Source organism: Balaenoptera musculus, chromosome 2 (genome assembly GCF_009873245.2).
Source record: "Balaenoptera musculus isolate JJ_BM4_2016_0621 chromosome 2, mBalMus1.pri.v3, whole genome shotgun sequence".
Lineage (NCBI taxonomy): Eukaryota > Metazoa > Chordata > Mammalia > Artiodactyla > Balaenopteridae > Balaenoptera > Balaenoptera musculus.
In genome coordinates this window covers 31,345,294-31,363,484 of record NC_045786.1, presented here as the reverse complement: position 1 = coordinate 31,363,484, position 18,191 = coordinate 31,345,294, and the positions used below count along the sequence as shown (strand labels likewise).

The window sequence follows — 18,191 nt, the reverse complement described above, 5'->3', positions numbered from 1 at the left end:
AAAGGGCTGCTCCAGTGACTGATTAGGACACGTGAGGATGGAGAAACAAAGAGTAGCTTTTGGGCCGGGAAACTGGGAACAATTTAGTCTATAAACCAGCCACACAGCAGAGTCCCCGAACTCCCAGTTCCCTGAAAGATACAGACACACATTCCTAAGCTGTTGTTACAGGAAGCAGTGGTTAAGAGTCTGCCTGCCAACACAGGGGACACGGGTTCAAGCCCTGGTCCGGGAAGATCCCACATGCCGCGGAGCAGCTAAGCCCGTGCACCACAGCTGCCAAGCCTGCGCTCTAGAGCCCACAAGCCGCAACTACTGAAGCCACAACTACTAGAGCCCACTGAGCCACAACTACTGAAGCCACAACTACTGAAGCCACAACTACTGAAGCCCACAACTACTGAAGCCACAACTACTGAAGCAAGAGCCCACGGCAATGAGAAGCCCGCGCACCGCAACGAAGATCCAATGCAGCCAAAACTAAATAACAAAATATTAGCAATTCAAGTGCAACATAATATGTATGCCTTAAATGTGCCTGGACCAAGGCAGGTCTATTTCTGTAACGCAAAGGTAGTTCAGCATTAGGAAGTCTATTAATGCAAATCACTACACTAATAAACTAAAGAGGAAAGCTGTATGATCATCTTTACAGATGTTGAAAAGACAGTGATAAAACTTACATGCATTCCTGATTTAAAAAAAAAATCTTAGAAAGTCAGGCTAGGGAATTCCCCGGCAGTCCAGTGGTTAGGACTTGGTGCTTTCACTGCAGGAGCCTGGGTTCAATCCCTGGTAGGGGAACTAAAATCCCAAAAGCTATGTGGTGCGGCCAAAAAAAAAACTTAAAAAAAAAATAAAGTTAGTTTAAAAAAAAAAGTCAGGCTAGAAGGAAATGCCTTACGTTAATAAGGGCACCTCTGGGAAGCTGACAGTGAAAACTACACTGAATGGTGACCCATCATGTCAATCCTCTTCACTCTCCATCCTATAAAAGTCAGGAATAAAACAACGCTATAAAAAAGGGCTGTTGGGCTTCCCTGGTGGTGCAGTGGTTGGGAATTCGCCTGCCAATGCAGGGGACACGGGTTCGAGCCCTGGTCCGGGAAGATCCCACATGCGCGGAGCAACTAAGCCCATGAGCCACAACTACTGAGCCTGCGCGTCTGGAGCCTGTGCTCCGCAACAAGAGAAGCCACTGCAATGAGAAGCCCACGCACCGCAGTGAAGGGTAGCCCCTGCTCACTGCAACTAGAGAAAGCCTGTACGCAGCAACAAAGACCCAACGCAGTCAAAATAATAAAATAAATAAATATATTAAAGAAAAAAAAAAAGGGCTGTTATTAGTCACCCCTTTCCCCCGAAAATCCTCAACATGAATAAAGGGTAACATGGGGCCTAGGCTGGTCCAGATTCCCGTGGAAAAATGACCTGAAAGTTCTGTGCTATGTCACTGCTTTCTTGGAGACCACAGAGCAATGTGGAAATACCTTGCTTGTCCTGTGGAAGTGGGCCCTCAGGGGAGCTGTGTGCTGGCACGCAGGCCTTGGGTCTCTGTGAAAACAAAGATGCTCTAAAAACACCTGTTTGAAAACAGGCTTTGGCCTTGTGTCAGGTGCTCCCCAGGCACCTCTTCTGTGAGAGCAGGGCAGCCGTGGTGGGTGACAGGCAGACGGAGCTGCCGGGCCTTCTCCCTGCTGCGTCTCCTATCGTGTGTCCTTCTATGAAGCTCAGTCAGGGATTAGGTTAAAAGCCTAATGCTAAGTACGTCAGACAGAGAAAGACAAATACTGTATGATTTCACTTACATGTGGAATCTGTAAAACAAGACAAATGAACAAACATAAAACAAAAACAGAGTTATAGATACAGAGAACAAACAGGTGGTTCCCAGAGGCGAGGGGATGGGGGTACGAGAGAGATGAAGAGGTACAAACTTCCAGTTGCAAAATAAATGAGTCACAGGTATGAAATGTACAGTATAGGGAATACAGTCAATAATTATGTAATATCTTTGTATGGTGACAGATCGTAACTAGACTTATCTTGGTGATCATTTTTGAATGTATAGAAATATCAAATCACTGTGTTGTGTAACAGGAACTAACACAGTGTTGTAGGTCAATTATACCTTGAAAACAAACAAACTCATAGAAAAAGAGATCAGATTTTACAGAGGCGGGCGTGCGGGGAGGGGGAATCGGATGAAGGTGGTCAAAGGGTACAAACGTCCAGTTATGAGATAAATGTAATGTACAATATGATACATATAAATAACACTGCTGTACGTTGTATATGAAAGTTGTTAAGATAGTAAATCCAAAGAGTTCTCATCACAAGGAAAAACATTTTTTTCTATCTTTTAAATTTTGTATCTATATGAGATGATGGATGTTCACGAAACTTATTGTGATGATCATTTCATGATGTAAGTCAAATTTTTATGCTGTAAGGGAAAGAAGCTAAAAAAAGAGTTGATATGTGTATATGTATAACTGATTCACTTGGCTGTACAGCAGAAACTAACACAACATTGTAAATCAATACTCCAAAGAAAAATTTTTTAAAAATCGTTATGCTGTACACCTGGGTACACTGCTGTATGTCAATTATATCTCAATAAAACTGGGGAAAAAAAGCTTATTGCATTACACGGTACTGAATGCCTATTGAAACCCATATCAATCAATGTAAAAAGTTAAGAAAAAAATACGCTCTATAAATATTCATAACGAAGGGAAAGAACCTTTATTTTCACAGCTTATGTGGCTGTCCACCTAGAAACTAAAAGATAATTTTGAAAAACTTTTAGAGTTAACAAAAAATTTCAACATACAAAATATACAAAAGTCAACAGCATTTTGGCTTCCGGAAAGATGGAGGAGATGTACTTTTCCCTATTCTTCTGAGTACAACTAAAAACACTGGACGTTGTATACAAAACATACATTAAAGACTCCGAAAAGTAAAAAGAAGACAGACTGGTTATGGACTTCGGGACCCAGAGAAGGGCACAGTGGTGAGTTTCCTGAGTTTTTTGGTTTTGCTTCCTATATCCCAGACTTGGAGATGAAAACTCAGAGCCTCCCAAATTCCGTGGTGTTGAAGGAGGCCACGTGGGGAGCCTGGGCTTCCACCCACCCCCGGCAGTAAGGAGGGCCCCTCTGCTCCCAGGTAAGGTGGAAAGTCAGGGCTTTCAGCACTGCCTGGCGGTGATGAGGCCATCTCCCCACCCCATGTCAGTACAAGCCACTTGGGGAGCAGTAGGGTCTACCCTTCCCAGCCAGAGAGGTATCAGTGGAGGCTTTCTGGAGAGCTGGAACTCTCACCTCCACATAGGAGAAAATATTCAAGGTTTAGGGATAGGCAAAGAGTTCTTGGACTTGACACCAAAACCGTGATCCATAAAAGCATCAATTGATAAATAAGACTTCATCAACATTTTTAAAATTTACCCTGCTGAAGACCCTATTAAGAGGATGAAAAGACAAACTACAGACTGGGATAAATATCTGCAAACCACATATTCAACAAAGGACTAGTATCTAGAATATAAAGAACTCTCAAACCTCAACAGAAAAAAAAAAAAACGGAAAGAAAATAAGCAAAACACATGAATAGACATTTTACCAAAGAGGATATACAGATAGCAAAGAAGCACATGAAAAGATGTTTAACATCATTAGCTATCATGGAAACACAAATTAAAACTACAATAGGGCATCACTCTATGCTATGAGAATGACCAAAGTAAAAAAAAGTGACAACAGCAAATGCTGATGAAGATGCGGAGAAACCGGATCACTCGTACATCACTGGTGGGAATGCCAAAAGGTACGGACAACCTACAGAGCAGTTTGGCACCTACCATACAACCAGCAACTGCACTCCTGGGCATTCATCTCAAAGAACTGAAAATTGGTGTTCACACAGAAACCTGCACAGGAATGTTCATAGGAGCTTTATTCATAATAGTCAGAAGGTGGAATTCGTTTGGATGTCCTTCCACAGGTGAATGGTTAAACCGGTCCATCCAATCAGAGCAACACTGCTCCATGGAATAAACAGCGAGAAACTATCAGCATGTGCAACAGCCTGGATAAATCTCCAGAGAATCATGCTGAGTGAAAATAGCCAGTTCCAAAAGCCTACATATTGTACGATTCCACTTATATGACATTTTGGAAATATAAAAAAATAGAAATGGAGTGTTCTAGTGGACTAGCGATTGCCAGGCATTAAGGAGGGAGTGGGGGCAGAAAGGAAGTAACTGTGGCTATTAAAAAAGCAACAGGAGGGGCCTATAACGTGGTAGAAATGTTCTATGTCTTGACTACATCACTGTCAATATCCCAGTAAGATACTGTACGATACTTCTGCAAGATGTTACCATTGGGGAAAGCTGGGTAAAAGCTACATAGATTTCTCTGTATTATTTCTGTGTGTGAATCTACAGTTATCTCAAAATGAAAAGTTTAATTAAAAAATCAATAGCTTACCTACATTATAGCAATAACCAATTATAAAATAGAGTGAAGAAAACTACCACTGACATTAGCATCAAAAACTACAAACCAACTAGGAATTAGTAGAAGATGTTTAAGCACTGTATGAAAAAGGCTAGAAGACTTCCCTGAAGGCTGGAAGAAACATAACCTGGTCCTAAATCAAAAGACTTAATATGATAAAGATCTCAATTCTTTCCCAATTTATCTCTACATTCAATTCTGCTTCTATTAAAAATAACTCCACCACACTGATGACCAGGGGGAGCAAATTAAAACATAGTGAGATGCAATTTTTCATCCTTCGGGTTGGCAAACATTTTCAATATTGGTGACATCTAATCTTGGCAAGGGTTGGACGTGCTCGTCTCCAGGGACCGCAGGCAGAAATGATCGTGAGTACAAACCTTTCTGGAAGGCAACAGCTGTCAACATTTTAATGCATTTACTCTTTGTGCCATCAATTCAACTTTTAGAAAGTATCCTTCATAGATAACACACAAACGTGTCCATAGATTAATTTATAAAACAATTAAATCCAGCATTATTTGTGACATAAGAAGAGACCACTTAAGGGCCCTGCAGTTGGGGACCTGTGAAGTAGTGTGTAGAATTTGCATCCACAGAATACAATGCAGGAGTTAAAAGGATGGACTAGATCTGAGGCTATTTCCCTAATTTACATACAGAAATTTCCATAAGGGTACATGCTGACACGGGGGAGTTAAAAATTTTACACTTCTGTATTTTGGGAATTTTACAATGGATACATTTCTTTGGTACTTTAAGTTTTCAGATAAATAAAACAAATACATTTCTAGCCAAACTCATCAGGAAAGGAAGAGAAATATACAACAGTATGAAAACAAAAGAAATAAGGACATAATGTTACTATGGGTATTTTAAAAACAATTCAATGCATTACTTCATATTAAAATGTGAAAAGGCCAATACAAAGAAAAAATGTTAATTCTGACAATTGATATTGTCAAATGTGGCTCAAAAGCTGAGAAAGAAATAGAAAAAAATCTGGAAGAATAGAAATTTATGCCTAATAACTTTTTAAATAAAATAGTTCTAGGTCCAGAGAATGCCAAAAGGTACGGACAACTGGCATTTATGTGCCAGTATCCATCAAGGAACAGAAAATTCCTTAGATTGAAGTTTCTTAACTAATATTTATGAAATACGATAATCATGAAACAAAATAGGGCAGGAGGAAAATGAAAGCTCCAAATTAACTGCATTTATGAATACAGATGAAAAATCACAAATAAATCAGAAGATAGCATCTGGTAATATTTTAAAAGACTGTGAATCAAGGATAGAACCAGAGTCTGCTTCAACTAAAGGCTGTTGATACCAAGCTAGCTTAAAAACAAAAATACAAACAAAACCCCTTTTTATTTCAAAAAACTTGAGGAAGGAAGAGTGGCAGCAAGAAGTCAACTCCATATTGAGTAGTTAGGGTCTCCTTGGCCACTGTCACAATATTCTCCAGTAAATTCATACATACAGGATATTCATATACTTATATATCCGAATGGACGTTACTGGCTTGGACGTTACTGCTGTCATATAATATAAAGTTCCACATTCTTTCAGGTTTCAAACAACTTCAAAATTGAAGTGTGGTTTCCCTAGCCTATTCATCTCCAAAATAAAGTACAACCACAAGAAAGCCCTTTGTAGCCGGCTTGATTAAGAAAGCAGATATGGATCAATTGCAAGTTTTCCATGGGTATTTTTGGTTAGAATGTAGCTCTTTAATTCCCATGTGTGAGATATTCTACCCTGACTCCAAGAGACACATTAATCTCTGAGCAGAAAGTGGGAATGTTCAACCCATATTATTTAATGCTTGCTGTGTCTAAGTCACATTAGGTATTTTAACGTGCAAAAAGTTTGTTTCTATGATAATTGTCACTCAGAGACATACATTATTTAACTTGAGGAAAGTAACAGAATATGTCTACCAAAATGTGTATTATATGGGATTCAGGTATCTAAATTTTCAGAAGGTAAAAATGATGATCAGAGAGGAAATTCCAGATTATTCAAAAATAATTTTAAAAGTTACATTATTTACTTTTAGAGGGCACACAGGGATTAGTTTTCATGACCTATTTCTATTTCCCTAATTGTATGCCTATTACGGTTTTCATATTTAATTTTTTTGTCATTTTCTACATTTGTTTCAAATGAATTTCTTCATAGAACTTAAAAACCACATAAAATTTAGTTTTATACTATGTGAAATTAGGCATAAGCCAAGTTCATTTTCACTGAGAAGAAGATACGTAATAGGGAAGAAGAAACCTGACTCCTTATTAGATCTATTCCATTAGCTCTAACCCTTGTGCTCTGTTGCCTGTACTTAGTCATGCTGGCTCTGCACCTTTTGTAAAAGAATGTTGCCTATAGCCTGAAATATACAGGAGAGCCTATTCTCAGGACTCTGACCTTTAAGAGTCCATTCATATAGGGATAAAAAGTTGCAGAACAGAGAATAACATTTGTCTTGTTGGAGGTTTACAGGAACATTGTGACCTGACCTAAGTGGACAGCTGCAAGAACAAAGGATTCCTGCACCAAGAAGTCTGCAACCTCGCCCTTCCCTCACCTTGCCTTTAAAAATGCTTTGCTGAAACCCTTCCGGAAGTTCGGGGATTTGGTGGGTACAAGCCACCCGGCTCTTTGCTTGGCCCTGCAATAAACCTTTCTCTGCTCCAAACTCTGATGCATACAGATGTATACTGATGCATACAGTATAGGGAAACAGGGTCTGAGATTAATACCAGGAGAAGTCAACCTTTCAAGACTGGGCACTTGCCTTTCTTTTGGATCTGGACCTCCGGGCACTGTCACTTCTTGTCACCCCAGTCACTGTCTTGGAAAATTGGAATCAGAGAAAAAAATGGCTAATCCTGTGTAGGTTGCCAGATTTTACCATATTCACCACATTTAGTACTTAGGAAAAGAGAGGCTACCAAGTTACGAACAGAAGTTAGCAAGTCGCCCTTTCTGATGGTGATGGGGCTCCAGGTTGTGTCAGTTCTTGGTAGTCCTGGGGAAATGCTGCACTACAGCGAGGATACTCTGTGTACATCATATTGGGATGAAATATGATCAGTGTGAGCTCGCCCACACTGAAGAGAAAATAACAAGACTAAGCTCTCAGTTTTGGGGACTCAGTAGGTGCTTCAGCACTCAGCCTGCACCTTACACTAGACTTGCTGGCCTTGGTAGATGAGGAATGTAAAGGGCAGCAGCTCCCCTTTGAACCCGATGGCATGGCCACTAGAAATGTAGGCACTGCCCTGCTACAGAAAAGCTTCGGGGAGTTCAGCATAGCCCCTGACCTCTCAGAAATCATGGCCACAGGTTGGCAAGTACATGGGCAGCTATGAGGGGCATGGCTCTAAAGGGTAGCCTTGTGCCTTCTCTGAGTTAAAGAAAAAAACGCCAGCACCCCCATACCCAGCAGCCAGGGTCACATCAGGGGTCACACTGCACCTGTACTGAATGTCATGGGACGCACTCTGATTTCTGCACCAGCCACACGCACGTGTTACCGAAGCAGGAGCCAAGTTATGATAAAGAATGATGATTACATTCAACAAACCAAAATGACCCCCTACCATGTCCATAGCACACCATCTACGGTTTTCCTAGATTGAAAAGATAGTTCTCTTTTTTAACTGAAAAATGAGAACTAAATTGTTTGGATGCATTCATTATCAAGCTTATATGTATCTCAGCACTTAAAATTGACTTATAAAATTGATTTTTAAAAATTCAGTGGAGACAAAAATCAATGCTACAAATATTAAAATAAAATCGTTACTAAAGACATTTATTTTAAAATAGCATTATACTAATATACTATTAGTAACTGACTTATGAATAGAACCAGTTTTAATTTGGGAGAATTTTTAAAAATGAATCAACGTTAATTCCTTAAACAACACTAAAACATCAGAATAAATCCAAGGATACAATAAAATTATTTTTGAAATCACTTTCATTCAAAATCAAAGCCTATGCCCTTTATCAAAAGGTCTGCATTTCATTACTCACCAACTGACAGCCTTCTAGGGAGTTGACTAGCTGAGCGTTCTGACAGGAGAGAATTGAACCAGCCAAATTCAGCATTACACATACTGCAGAGAGCAGCATGAAAAAGGTTATCTGGAAACAAACCAAACAAGAAATTGATTATTCACTTGGAGAGACTCGAAGGAAAAATTATTTGGCTTTCAAAAAGCTTTCAGATGATCCAGTAATTACATGAATAACATTTCTATGTTTTCAAGGAAAGTTTATTTATTAAAATTTCAAATTCATATTACCTTAAATCAAATAAAAAAGGTAAAGTCTCTGAAAAGCCATAGCCAGCAGCCATGATTTTATTTGAAATATATTGTAAAATATTTTAGAAGCTAAACTTGAAAATACTATGCATTCTACAGTCTCAAAATAGTGTTATATAGTCTCAGAAATAACAAGTAATAAATTACTAAAAAAAATCAAGTGAAAGAAGTTTATTTATTAGAATGCCTTTAAGTTTATTTCTTTTTTGTTATGGAAAATTTCATACATATGCAAAACCAGAGAAAACAGTGTAACAACGCCCCACATACCCATCTCCCAGCCTGTAAATGTACTCCATATTTATTGAAAAAAATCTGCATGTAAGTGGACCATGCAGTTCAAACCTGTGTTGTTCAAGGGTCAACTGTATATATTATTCATATATTAAACATTATATTGTATTAACTAGACAATGGCACAATAGCCACAAACTCTTGACACCTCTGGGAAGGGTGAAAAGAAACAAGGGCTTGATCTGGTCTGTAATGTTTTCTACTTTAAAATTTGAAACAAAATGGTAATCCACTGATGGTAAATTGTTAACATCTCTACAAGAAAAGTGTGGGGAAAACATGTGCCTCAGATATAACTGACACTGCATAGTGCGTAATGATATTTTCCGCCCCGTACAGATGAAAATCCCAGCATTAGAACACCCCAGAGGGGAAAGCGGTCATTGAGTAAGCAGAATGCTTAGCCAGAAGGTAATTCATCCACTGAAATAAATGCAAACCAAGAAGAAATGCTTTTAAGGACCAACTATATTCACTGATAAAATAAATGCAAATTCCAGTTCAACAGAATAAAGTAAAACCGTCATCTAACCCATTGCTCCACACCACCACATACCCACCAGATTCTTCTAGATGACTCTAGTCCAGGGTTGATCAATCCACATTTTTCTTTTTTTAAGTATTTACCTCATTTCATGGTTAATTTGCAGTACCTTCCCCCCAAACAATCATACTTATTCACCGGCTGAATAATTATCTGTTGAACCTCTGTATATAAACCGCATTTTGCCAGAGGCTACGGAGAGATACAATGAAAGGCCACTATACCAGCTTTTCTTCAGGCTCATTTAATCCATACAACAAACTACGATATAGTTATTGTTTTTCCCATTTTACACATAAAGAAATTGAGATTGAGAGAGCTTAAAACCTATGCCAAATCACCATGTTGCCACAGCATGAGTCCTAATTTGAATTCAGTCTGTCAGACAACCTCGAAACCCCATACGCTATGTGAATACACTACACTACAGAGACCTCTCCAAGCTGGGGTAGATCTTACTTTCTGCTCTTACTGTTTACGTGGGCTCTACTCACCATATACCATGAGTTATGTTTTTCCATAAAACCATACAACAGAGTCAGACTAGAAGAATACTGTCATATTTTTGAACCAGTAATTCCAATTCGAGGAATGATTTAGAACAAGATAATGAAAGAAAACCTTAAAAAAAATTTTTTAACTGCTCCAGACCAAGAATAAACAAATTTTAAGGAACAAAGTAACAACTAAAATCCCCCACAGCCCCGGACTGTGCCAAGATCTCTAGGTGTACTTCCCTATCTAATTATCACACTACCACACACAATAACATGCATCATCAACACATTTTACAGGTGAGGAAAGGTCTGTATACAACCTAACCTGCTTAAATTCCTACAGCCAGTTATGCAGAGGGAGGCTCTGAACCCACGTAGTCTGATTCTCAAGTAGGTATGGTTAATCATTAACACTTTTCTGTGACCCACAGAAAGAAATGTATTTTACATCATGATCCAATATGCACACACACATAAAAATAGAGCAACTTCCACAAAACACTATTTATCTGAATGATACGTGGTAAACATTATTTTTCTTTTTTAGTTAAGATTCTGTTTTTCAGTCATGAAATCTTCTCATGACTTATGGTTAAAATAAGTCCACAATGCTTACCTGCTTCAAAAACACAGTGTTTATTATAACTATAGTAGCAAAAAAAACAAAAAAAAAACAGAAAAAAAAGGAACTAAATGGTCAGCCACACAAAAAATTATCTGGAAAAAATACAATGCATACATTGCTTAGAATGACTCATAACACTTACACACATGGAAAATATATTTTTAAAATAGCTGTGCTAAGATAAATAGAGATATAGGCAGTTACATTTTAGTTTTCAATTTATAGACTTTTATTTTTCCTTACAGAGTTGGGTAGTCCAGAGGCCAGACAAGAGCTACTTCGCTTTATTTCCTTGGCATGAAAGCAACTTACTGACGTGTTCTTTCTTTTAAATGTCTATTTCCATAACATGGTACAAAACTTTCCAATTCGCTTTATAAAGCTAGCAAGATTTTTATACCAATAAAAACAAATACAGACAGTAAGACAAACCAAAAGAAATCATCCCTTAATATTTTTATAAATGAAAATTCGGAACCAAAGTGACTTATAATATCACAAGAAGAAAAGATTGCAAACACATCCTAAAACTACTACACACATTTAAGGGTTACAGCAAGATGCTTCCTCCCACCCCCAGCCCTTCCCCAGGGTCTCTCCGAGTCTGTCTCAGGTTTCAAGAGGAAGGGGCTGGGGTTGGGGCCGCAACCCCGGTCTGGGGTCTGGCCCTGGCCTCCTCCTCCGCCAAAGCCTCACAGTACTGCGCCGGCCAGTCCTTGGGATCCTGATTGTGGACTTTGGCCACGAACTTGAGCACCTTCATCTTGCTGGTCTCCAGGTTGGTGCGCGGGCCCCACTGGAGCTCGTAGTCCACGGGGTCCGTGTGCGGGATGCGCCGGTACTCCAAGTACCGCTGCCGCACGAAGTCCTCGGTGATGAGCTTCTTCGGGTCCCCGAAGATGAGGTGCTTCTTGGTGGGGTGCACCCCGAGGCGCCGCAGGAAGTCCCAGACCTCGGTCTCTTTGATGCTGTTGCCCTTCATGAAGATGAGCCCCAGCACGATCATGAGCAGCCCGGTGGTGGGCGTGCCCTGGTCGCCGCGCATCTCCGCGTCCTCCTCCACCGGCTCCAGCGTGTTGACCAGGATGTAGGTGTTGCTCCGGGGCTCCAGCTCCACCAGCCGGTACCCGAACACATACTCCAGGCGCTCGGCCGCCCGCCGCAGCAGCTCGGGGAGCACGTCCTTGTAGTCCCCGACCACGTGCCGCAGGATGTCGGTGCGACGGATCGGGATCTTCCTCTGGTCCTTGATCAGCAGGAACTGCACCAGCTCCGCCACCTTCAGCTCCAGCTGCTTCTGCGACCGCGGCCCCGGCGCTGAGGGAGCCTCGGCCCGCCGGCCGCCCTGCGACGCGGCGCCGCCCGGCCCGCGGGACGTGCTCGGGGCCTCCTCGCCGCCGCCACCCCGCTCGGCCTGGACGCCGGCGCGGCCCCGGCTCTTCGGCTTTAACGACATGTCGCGGCGGCGGTACCCGCGCGAAGCGGACACCCCGTAACTAGCGGCTGCGGGGATTGAGGGTCTGCACGCAGCTCCTCCTGGCGGCTCTGGGCGGGGCCGGAGGGGGCGCGGTTGCGTCACAGAGGCTGCGCGCTGCGTCAGGGGGCTGCGCGGTTGCGTCACGGAGGCTGCGCGCTACGTCATCGAGGCCGCGCCGTGTCTGGGGGTCGGTCTGGCTCGGGCGGCGGTCGCGCGGTGGCGGTGTCTCCGCGCAACCCTGCTGGTCCCAGCCGTGTGTTTTATTAGAATTAAGTGTCGTCCTTACCAAACCCTGAAGATAGAGAACAGGAAGCAAAGGTCCTGAGCGAGTGTGCGGCTCACCTTAGACCGCACAGCTCAGGCCAGATCCGTAGAAAGTGAGTATCGAGAGCTCTGAAATCGGGACTGTTTGTAGGTGGAGGAGACTCCCAGGAAGAATGTGGGAGAAAAATAAGGCGAAGAGCGTGGAAGGGAAGTAAAAGCATTTCTTTCCGCACAAAACTAGGCATAAAAAGGATAAAAGACCCTGAGGACTAGTTTGCCGTCGCCAGTCCCCCCCTAACCATTTCCCACCAGTTACTTTCTCTAAAGCCCCTGAGTCTGTTCAGAAAGAATGGTAAAGGCAGCCTTGCCTCGCAAGCAGGGCTTTCCCCATCTTTTCACCATTTTAGCATTGATACTCTGTGCATAATAAACTCCAGACAGCTGCGTCAAAGCCATCCCAGAAAGCATATTTTAGTTAGGTCTGGTGAGTTTATCTTTTGGAAAGCACATGCTCATGGAAATTGCCTGGGCCCACACCACAATTTTAGCAGAAATGCCTAAGAGAACGCTACCAACAGAGAACCGTGCTTTCTCAAGAGATTACCGTTTGATTTTGGACATCCCTGATCAAGAATTGCAATCATGTGAATCTCTTAAATGTCTTAATATATCAGCCTTAGGACTCAATGAGAAAGAAATGAGAAAGAAAAGAGAACCCAAAGGTATCATCCCTCATAATCTGTGACGTGCACTTTATATAAATATATATGTATTTTAAAATTGTGCAAGTCTAATAGCCAATGTGAGTCATTCCATTAACTCATACCATTTGCAGTCTGCTGCCATTACTTCCAGAGCTCAGCAAATGTGTTCCTTTTCTATTAACTGACTGGCAAAGAAGAAACTGAATTTACCTCTTTTTTAAAAAAATTTATTTTATTTACTTATTTTTGGCTACGTTGGGTCTTCGATGCGGTGCGCGGGCATTCTCTAGTTGCGGTGAGAGGAGGCCACTCTTCGTTGTGGTGCGTGGGCTTCTCACTGTGGTGGCTTCTCGTTGCGGAGCACGGGCTCTAGGTGCGTGGGCTTCAGTAGTTGTGGCACGTGGGCTCAGTAGTTGTGGCTCGTGGGCTCTAGAGTGCAGGCTCAGTAGTTGTGCACGGGCTTAGTTGCTCCACAGCATGTGGGATCTTCCCGAACCAGGACTCAAACCCGTGTCCCCTGCATTGGCAGGAGGATTCTTAACCATTGCGCCACCAGGGAAGCCCCCTCTTTGTCTTTTTTAAAGCTACCAGAGGGCTTCCCTGGTGGCGCAGTGGTTGAGAATCTGCCTGCCAATGCAGGGGACACGGGTTCGAGCCCTGGTCTGGGAAGATCCCATATGCCGCGGAGCAACTAGGCCAACTAAGCCCGTGAGCTACAATTACTGAGCCTGCGCGTCTGGAGCCTGTGCTCCGCAACAACAGAGGCCGCGATAGTGAGAGGCCCGCGCACCGCGGTGAAGAGTGGCCCCCGCTTGCCGCAACTAGAGAAAGCCCTCGCACAGAAACGAAGACCCAACACAGCCATAAATAGATAAATAAATTAAAAAAAAAAAAAAAAAAGCTACCAGAAAGTGGGTAAACTCTTTAAAGAACCAAATCAAATTGAGTTTCTCTTTAATGCAAATATATTCAAAGGAAAGCAATTCAAAACACATTATTTGAATACTAACATCAAAACACAACCTTATTAAAATTTCATTAAATGTCAGTAGCATAAAATTTTTGTTGTAATTCACTATGAAAATGCAATCTGATAATGGCGCTGGAAAAGAACTAGTAAATGTAAAATGATATTCCGTGTTGTGATGCAAGAATGCTAAAATCTGGTAAACTATTAGTAATAACTCTCTGTTCCACACAAGATCTAACAATATATCCTCAAGCATCAATCTTAATGGCAGAAGCCTGCTAAGGAAAACAAATATATCATCAAGGCACTCATTTCTTTTTTTCCACGAAGAGAAAATCCATCTGCTTCAGTTTCCTTGCAAATTAAAATTTAAACTCAAGTTCAAAGAAACCTCCGACAATTGAGAATTCAGCAAAGGTCCCTTCAGAAGGATCAGTTGTACCCTGAATTAAAAAAAAAATCAGCAACCAAGAGATAACAGAGAAATGGGAAATAAGATGTAAGCCATTGTCAACAGCTGGGCTGTTTTTTTTAGTGTTTTTTCTTGTTACCAAGTTAGTTCCACAGGTCTTGCGATCCCTGTGACTGTGTGAAAATCAGCAGTGTCCATCACCAGCATTTTTACCCAGATAGCATCTTTACCCATTTTCTTTCACTCAAAATGGGTGAAAGAAAAATACCAGTTTTAAGTCTTAAAACACCTCTCTACACTGTGTCCAAAAGAATGCAGGTGGGAAAATACAGATGTAAAATGATAGGATTAGAATGAAGTTTTAGGCATTGCATGGAGAAGTCACCCAGGCCCACATTCCACCTCAGATTGACACAGGAAGCCATGGTGTTTGCAGAAAAATTGTTATGATGATGATGGTAGTAAGAACAACACTAACACTAATAACAAATATAAACAGCAGCAGCTAATGATTACCACAGAGGTATCCGGGGGTCAGACCTTTTTCTAAGTGGTCTAGGTGTTACTCATTTAATCCCCACAACAACCCTACGGGGCCTGTGCATTTATGATCTCTCTCTTCTCACAAATGAGGAAACCGAGGCACGTAGAAGAACATTAACTGTTGTGGGTCCTGTGGCAAGTAGGTGGTAGCTCTGGATCTGAACTGAGGCAGTCAGTCTGCCTCCAGAGACTGCTTTTAACCATATGCTGAGCAGAGAGAGGACAAACGTATGGTGTCCTTGAAAAAGTAAGAGTTTGGGAGTCAGATTGACCTAGGCTAGAAACCTGGATGAACTTGGGAAAGCACCAACACTCCTCTGTGTTTCCATGTCAACAAAATGAGATTACTAATCACGGCTTCTGGGGACTAAGAGAGGTTTGCCAAATACCTCGCACAGGGCCTGGATAGGGTAGTTGGTAAAGATTTGCTTCTTTCCAGGGGTTTCATGTTAAGACAGTGCTCCCTCCACATCTTTGGGGATTGGTCCCAGGACCTCCACAGATACGAAAATCCTCAGATGCTCAAGGCCCTTATATAAAATGGTGTGGTATTTCCATATAACCCATGCACATCTGCACATCCTCCCCATGTACTTTAAATCACCTCTAGATTAATACCTAATACAATATAAATGCTACGTAAATAGTTGTAAATACAACGTAACTGCTATATAAATAGTTGCTAGCACTCGGCAAATTTAAGGTTTGCTTTTTTGGCACTTTCTGAATTTTTCTCTTTTCTAATATTTTCGATGTGCGGTTGGTTAAATCTGCGGATGTGGAACTTGTGGATATAGAGGGCCAACTGTATTTGAGGCCTATCAAAGCTGTACATAGAAAGATGTTTACTACAGTGAAACACGTGTACACAGAAATCAGAAGAAAGTCTGGAAAAATTTATCAAGGTGCTATTAAAGTTACTTTCTTTTAAAAGTGAAATTCAGTGTTGATTTTCTTGCTTGGGAGATAAATGAACAATATATTTTCAGTGAATTTTAACTTCACAGTGACACCATGCCTTAGCAGTTATACACATTCAAGTTTTCAGTAAATTCACTGTGAATATATTTGTGACTTTTCAGCCAGTAGAAGAATAAAGACAAGTGGTTAAAGAAAAACATTTGCAAACACTTTATGTTAATGACCTTAATACTTTTATTAAGTATTAGAGCCCCCCGGCCCGCAAATTTTTTTCCTTGTGGCAAAAACTAAGCTAGCTAAGATTTCAAATGCATTGAACAGAGAAATGCTTATACCAACTGCTCTTCAAATGCCTCTAATTAATTGCTTTATTTCATCTCCTTGTTAGCAAACGCCTGCTAAAAATCTCTAATCATCTCTATTATCTACTGCATTCTCCTGTTCATTCACTGGAAGTTCTTGCAGAACCAGAGGAAGGTTTTAAATTTTCTGACGGCAACCTAGTGCAAAAAGCAGGTCAGGACTTTTTGGGAAGAAAAGGAATGATAAAAGCATGCAGCCACCATATATGAGCAGTTTCTCTGTCTTTTCCAGTAGAAGGAAGTGGATTGAGTGCAACATGTGAGCAAAGGAGTTGGCGGGGGCAGGTACTATTTCACTGCATAGATGGCAGGAAAAGCAATCTGGATATTTTCATGGTTGCAATAAAACCCCTTGTGTTCACTCATTGTAACTAAGATCCATCCTGGTGAAATCACATGATAGGACTACCTAATAACACTTTGTCCCTCGTGAAGGAATGCTTTAAGTGGCAACAGAGCTTTCTGTAGGTGGTGGAAGTGGGTGGAGAGGAGGGCTTGATGAGACAGCTTTTTCCAAGCATTGTAACCAATTGGCCCAGAAGCCTCTTCTTAGACTCTTTTCAAGAAATAGGCACCTTCCAGTTACCCAGGGTCTTTTACTTATGAAAATCATGAAGGCTTGTTAAGTTAAAAAACTGTAAACCCATAAGGTCTTGTTAGTGGCCAATAAGTGGCTTTTGATTTGCTTGTGGTTGCCCCCTGTTCTGTATCCTTTTCCTTTAGGAACTGCCTCTTCCCATCTCTAGGAGACCTGGGTAAGGCTCTTCCCCCCTTTCGTGGGTGCATGTGATTCAGGCCAGCCACAGGGACAGGTTCAGAAGTCCAATCAGCATCCTCTTGGGTTCATATAGGTTCTCTTTCCTCCCAGCTAACAAGCTGAGGGGTGATGTAAGCCTACCCAGCTTTGCCTTTGCTAGGGAGTAACCTGTCTTATGTGGAAGCCAACTCAAGGGGGACCTAAGAGATGGAGAAGCAGTGCTCACGCTGCCATCTGAATCCCTGGATCCTGAGTTCAGGGTCAAACTCCCGGGGATACCTAGTTACTGGAGCAAGTAAAATCCCATCCTTTATGCTTTATGTGCTTTGAGTAGGTTACCCTCACTTGAAACAGCAAATTCCAAACCCATTATGCAAGGGAAAAAGAGGGTACTAAGGAATAAGACTTGTTTCATAGGAACTGAACTAGACAAGGTTATTATTTCCTATGTTAACCAAGAATTCCAAGAATGGAGACCTAATCGAAATAAAGCGGTGTTTATTGGAGGTTTGTTGACACTGCAGCCCTGGAGACACAGACCCAAGAAGCACTTGAATTGTGTTCCCACAGAGTACAAAATGAGGGAGGCTTATAAAGGCAAAAAACTACAAGGTTACGTAAATGGTCAAGAATTAGGATCATAGGTGGCAGGAAGTAAGGGTGCTTGTTAAGCAAGGATTGGTTGGGGTTGGAAATGACTGCATAGTTTCGAGGGGGGAGGGGAGACTTTGAAACTACAAGGTTGCCGCTAGCAGCTGCTGGCAGATGTTTTGAAAACGGCTGCTGGTGTCCTGGAGTTGGGCACAGCTCAGAAAATTTGAGTTCTCAGTGATGCAGGGATGTGTCTGACACCACATCCACAGTGGCCACCTGGTTCCATTTTGGGTGCCTGAACCACAGTTACTCCAGTCTGATTTTTAAATGATCTTAAATATGTCATCAC

The 18,191-nt window shown here is 41.6% G+C and overlaps 2 protein-coding genes across 8 annotated transcripts in view; both read right to left on the bottom strand.

Annotated features, from left to right (window-relative positions):
• FAM189A1 (family with sequence similarity 189 member A1) overlaps nucleotides 1–18,191 on the bottom strand; it is a 401,999-nt gene that overhangs the window by 113,862 nt on the left and 269,946 nt on the right. For all 7 annotated transcript variants that reach the window (XM_036843433.1, XM_036843436.1, XM_036843435.1 and 4 more), the window contains one exon: nucleotides 8,586–8,696. In XM_036843433.1, the coding sequence (XP_036699328.1) occupies nucleotides 8,586–8,696 (111 nt within the window). The remainder of the gene's footprint in view (nucleotides 1–8,585; nucleotides 8,697–18,191) is intronic.
• On the bottom strand, nucleotides 9,808–12,412 carry NSMCE3 (NSE3 homolog, SMC5-SMC6 complex component). The gene has a single exon (XM_036843442.1). The coding sequence runs from the start codon at nucleotides 12,292–12,294 to the stop codon at nucleotides 11,455–11,457; it is 840 nt and encodes a 279-aa protein (XP_036699337.1). The 5' UTR covers nucleotides 12,295–12,412; the 3' UTR covers nucleotides 9,808–11,454.

Excerpts from the sequence above, each read along its gene's own strand:
- NSMCE3 (XM_036843442.1), bottom strand. The coding sequence starts at position 12,294 with ATGTCGTTAAAGCCGAAGAGCCGGGGCCGCGCCGGCGTCCAGGCCGAG.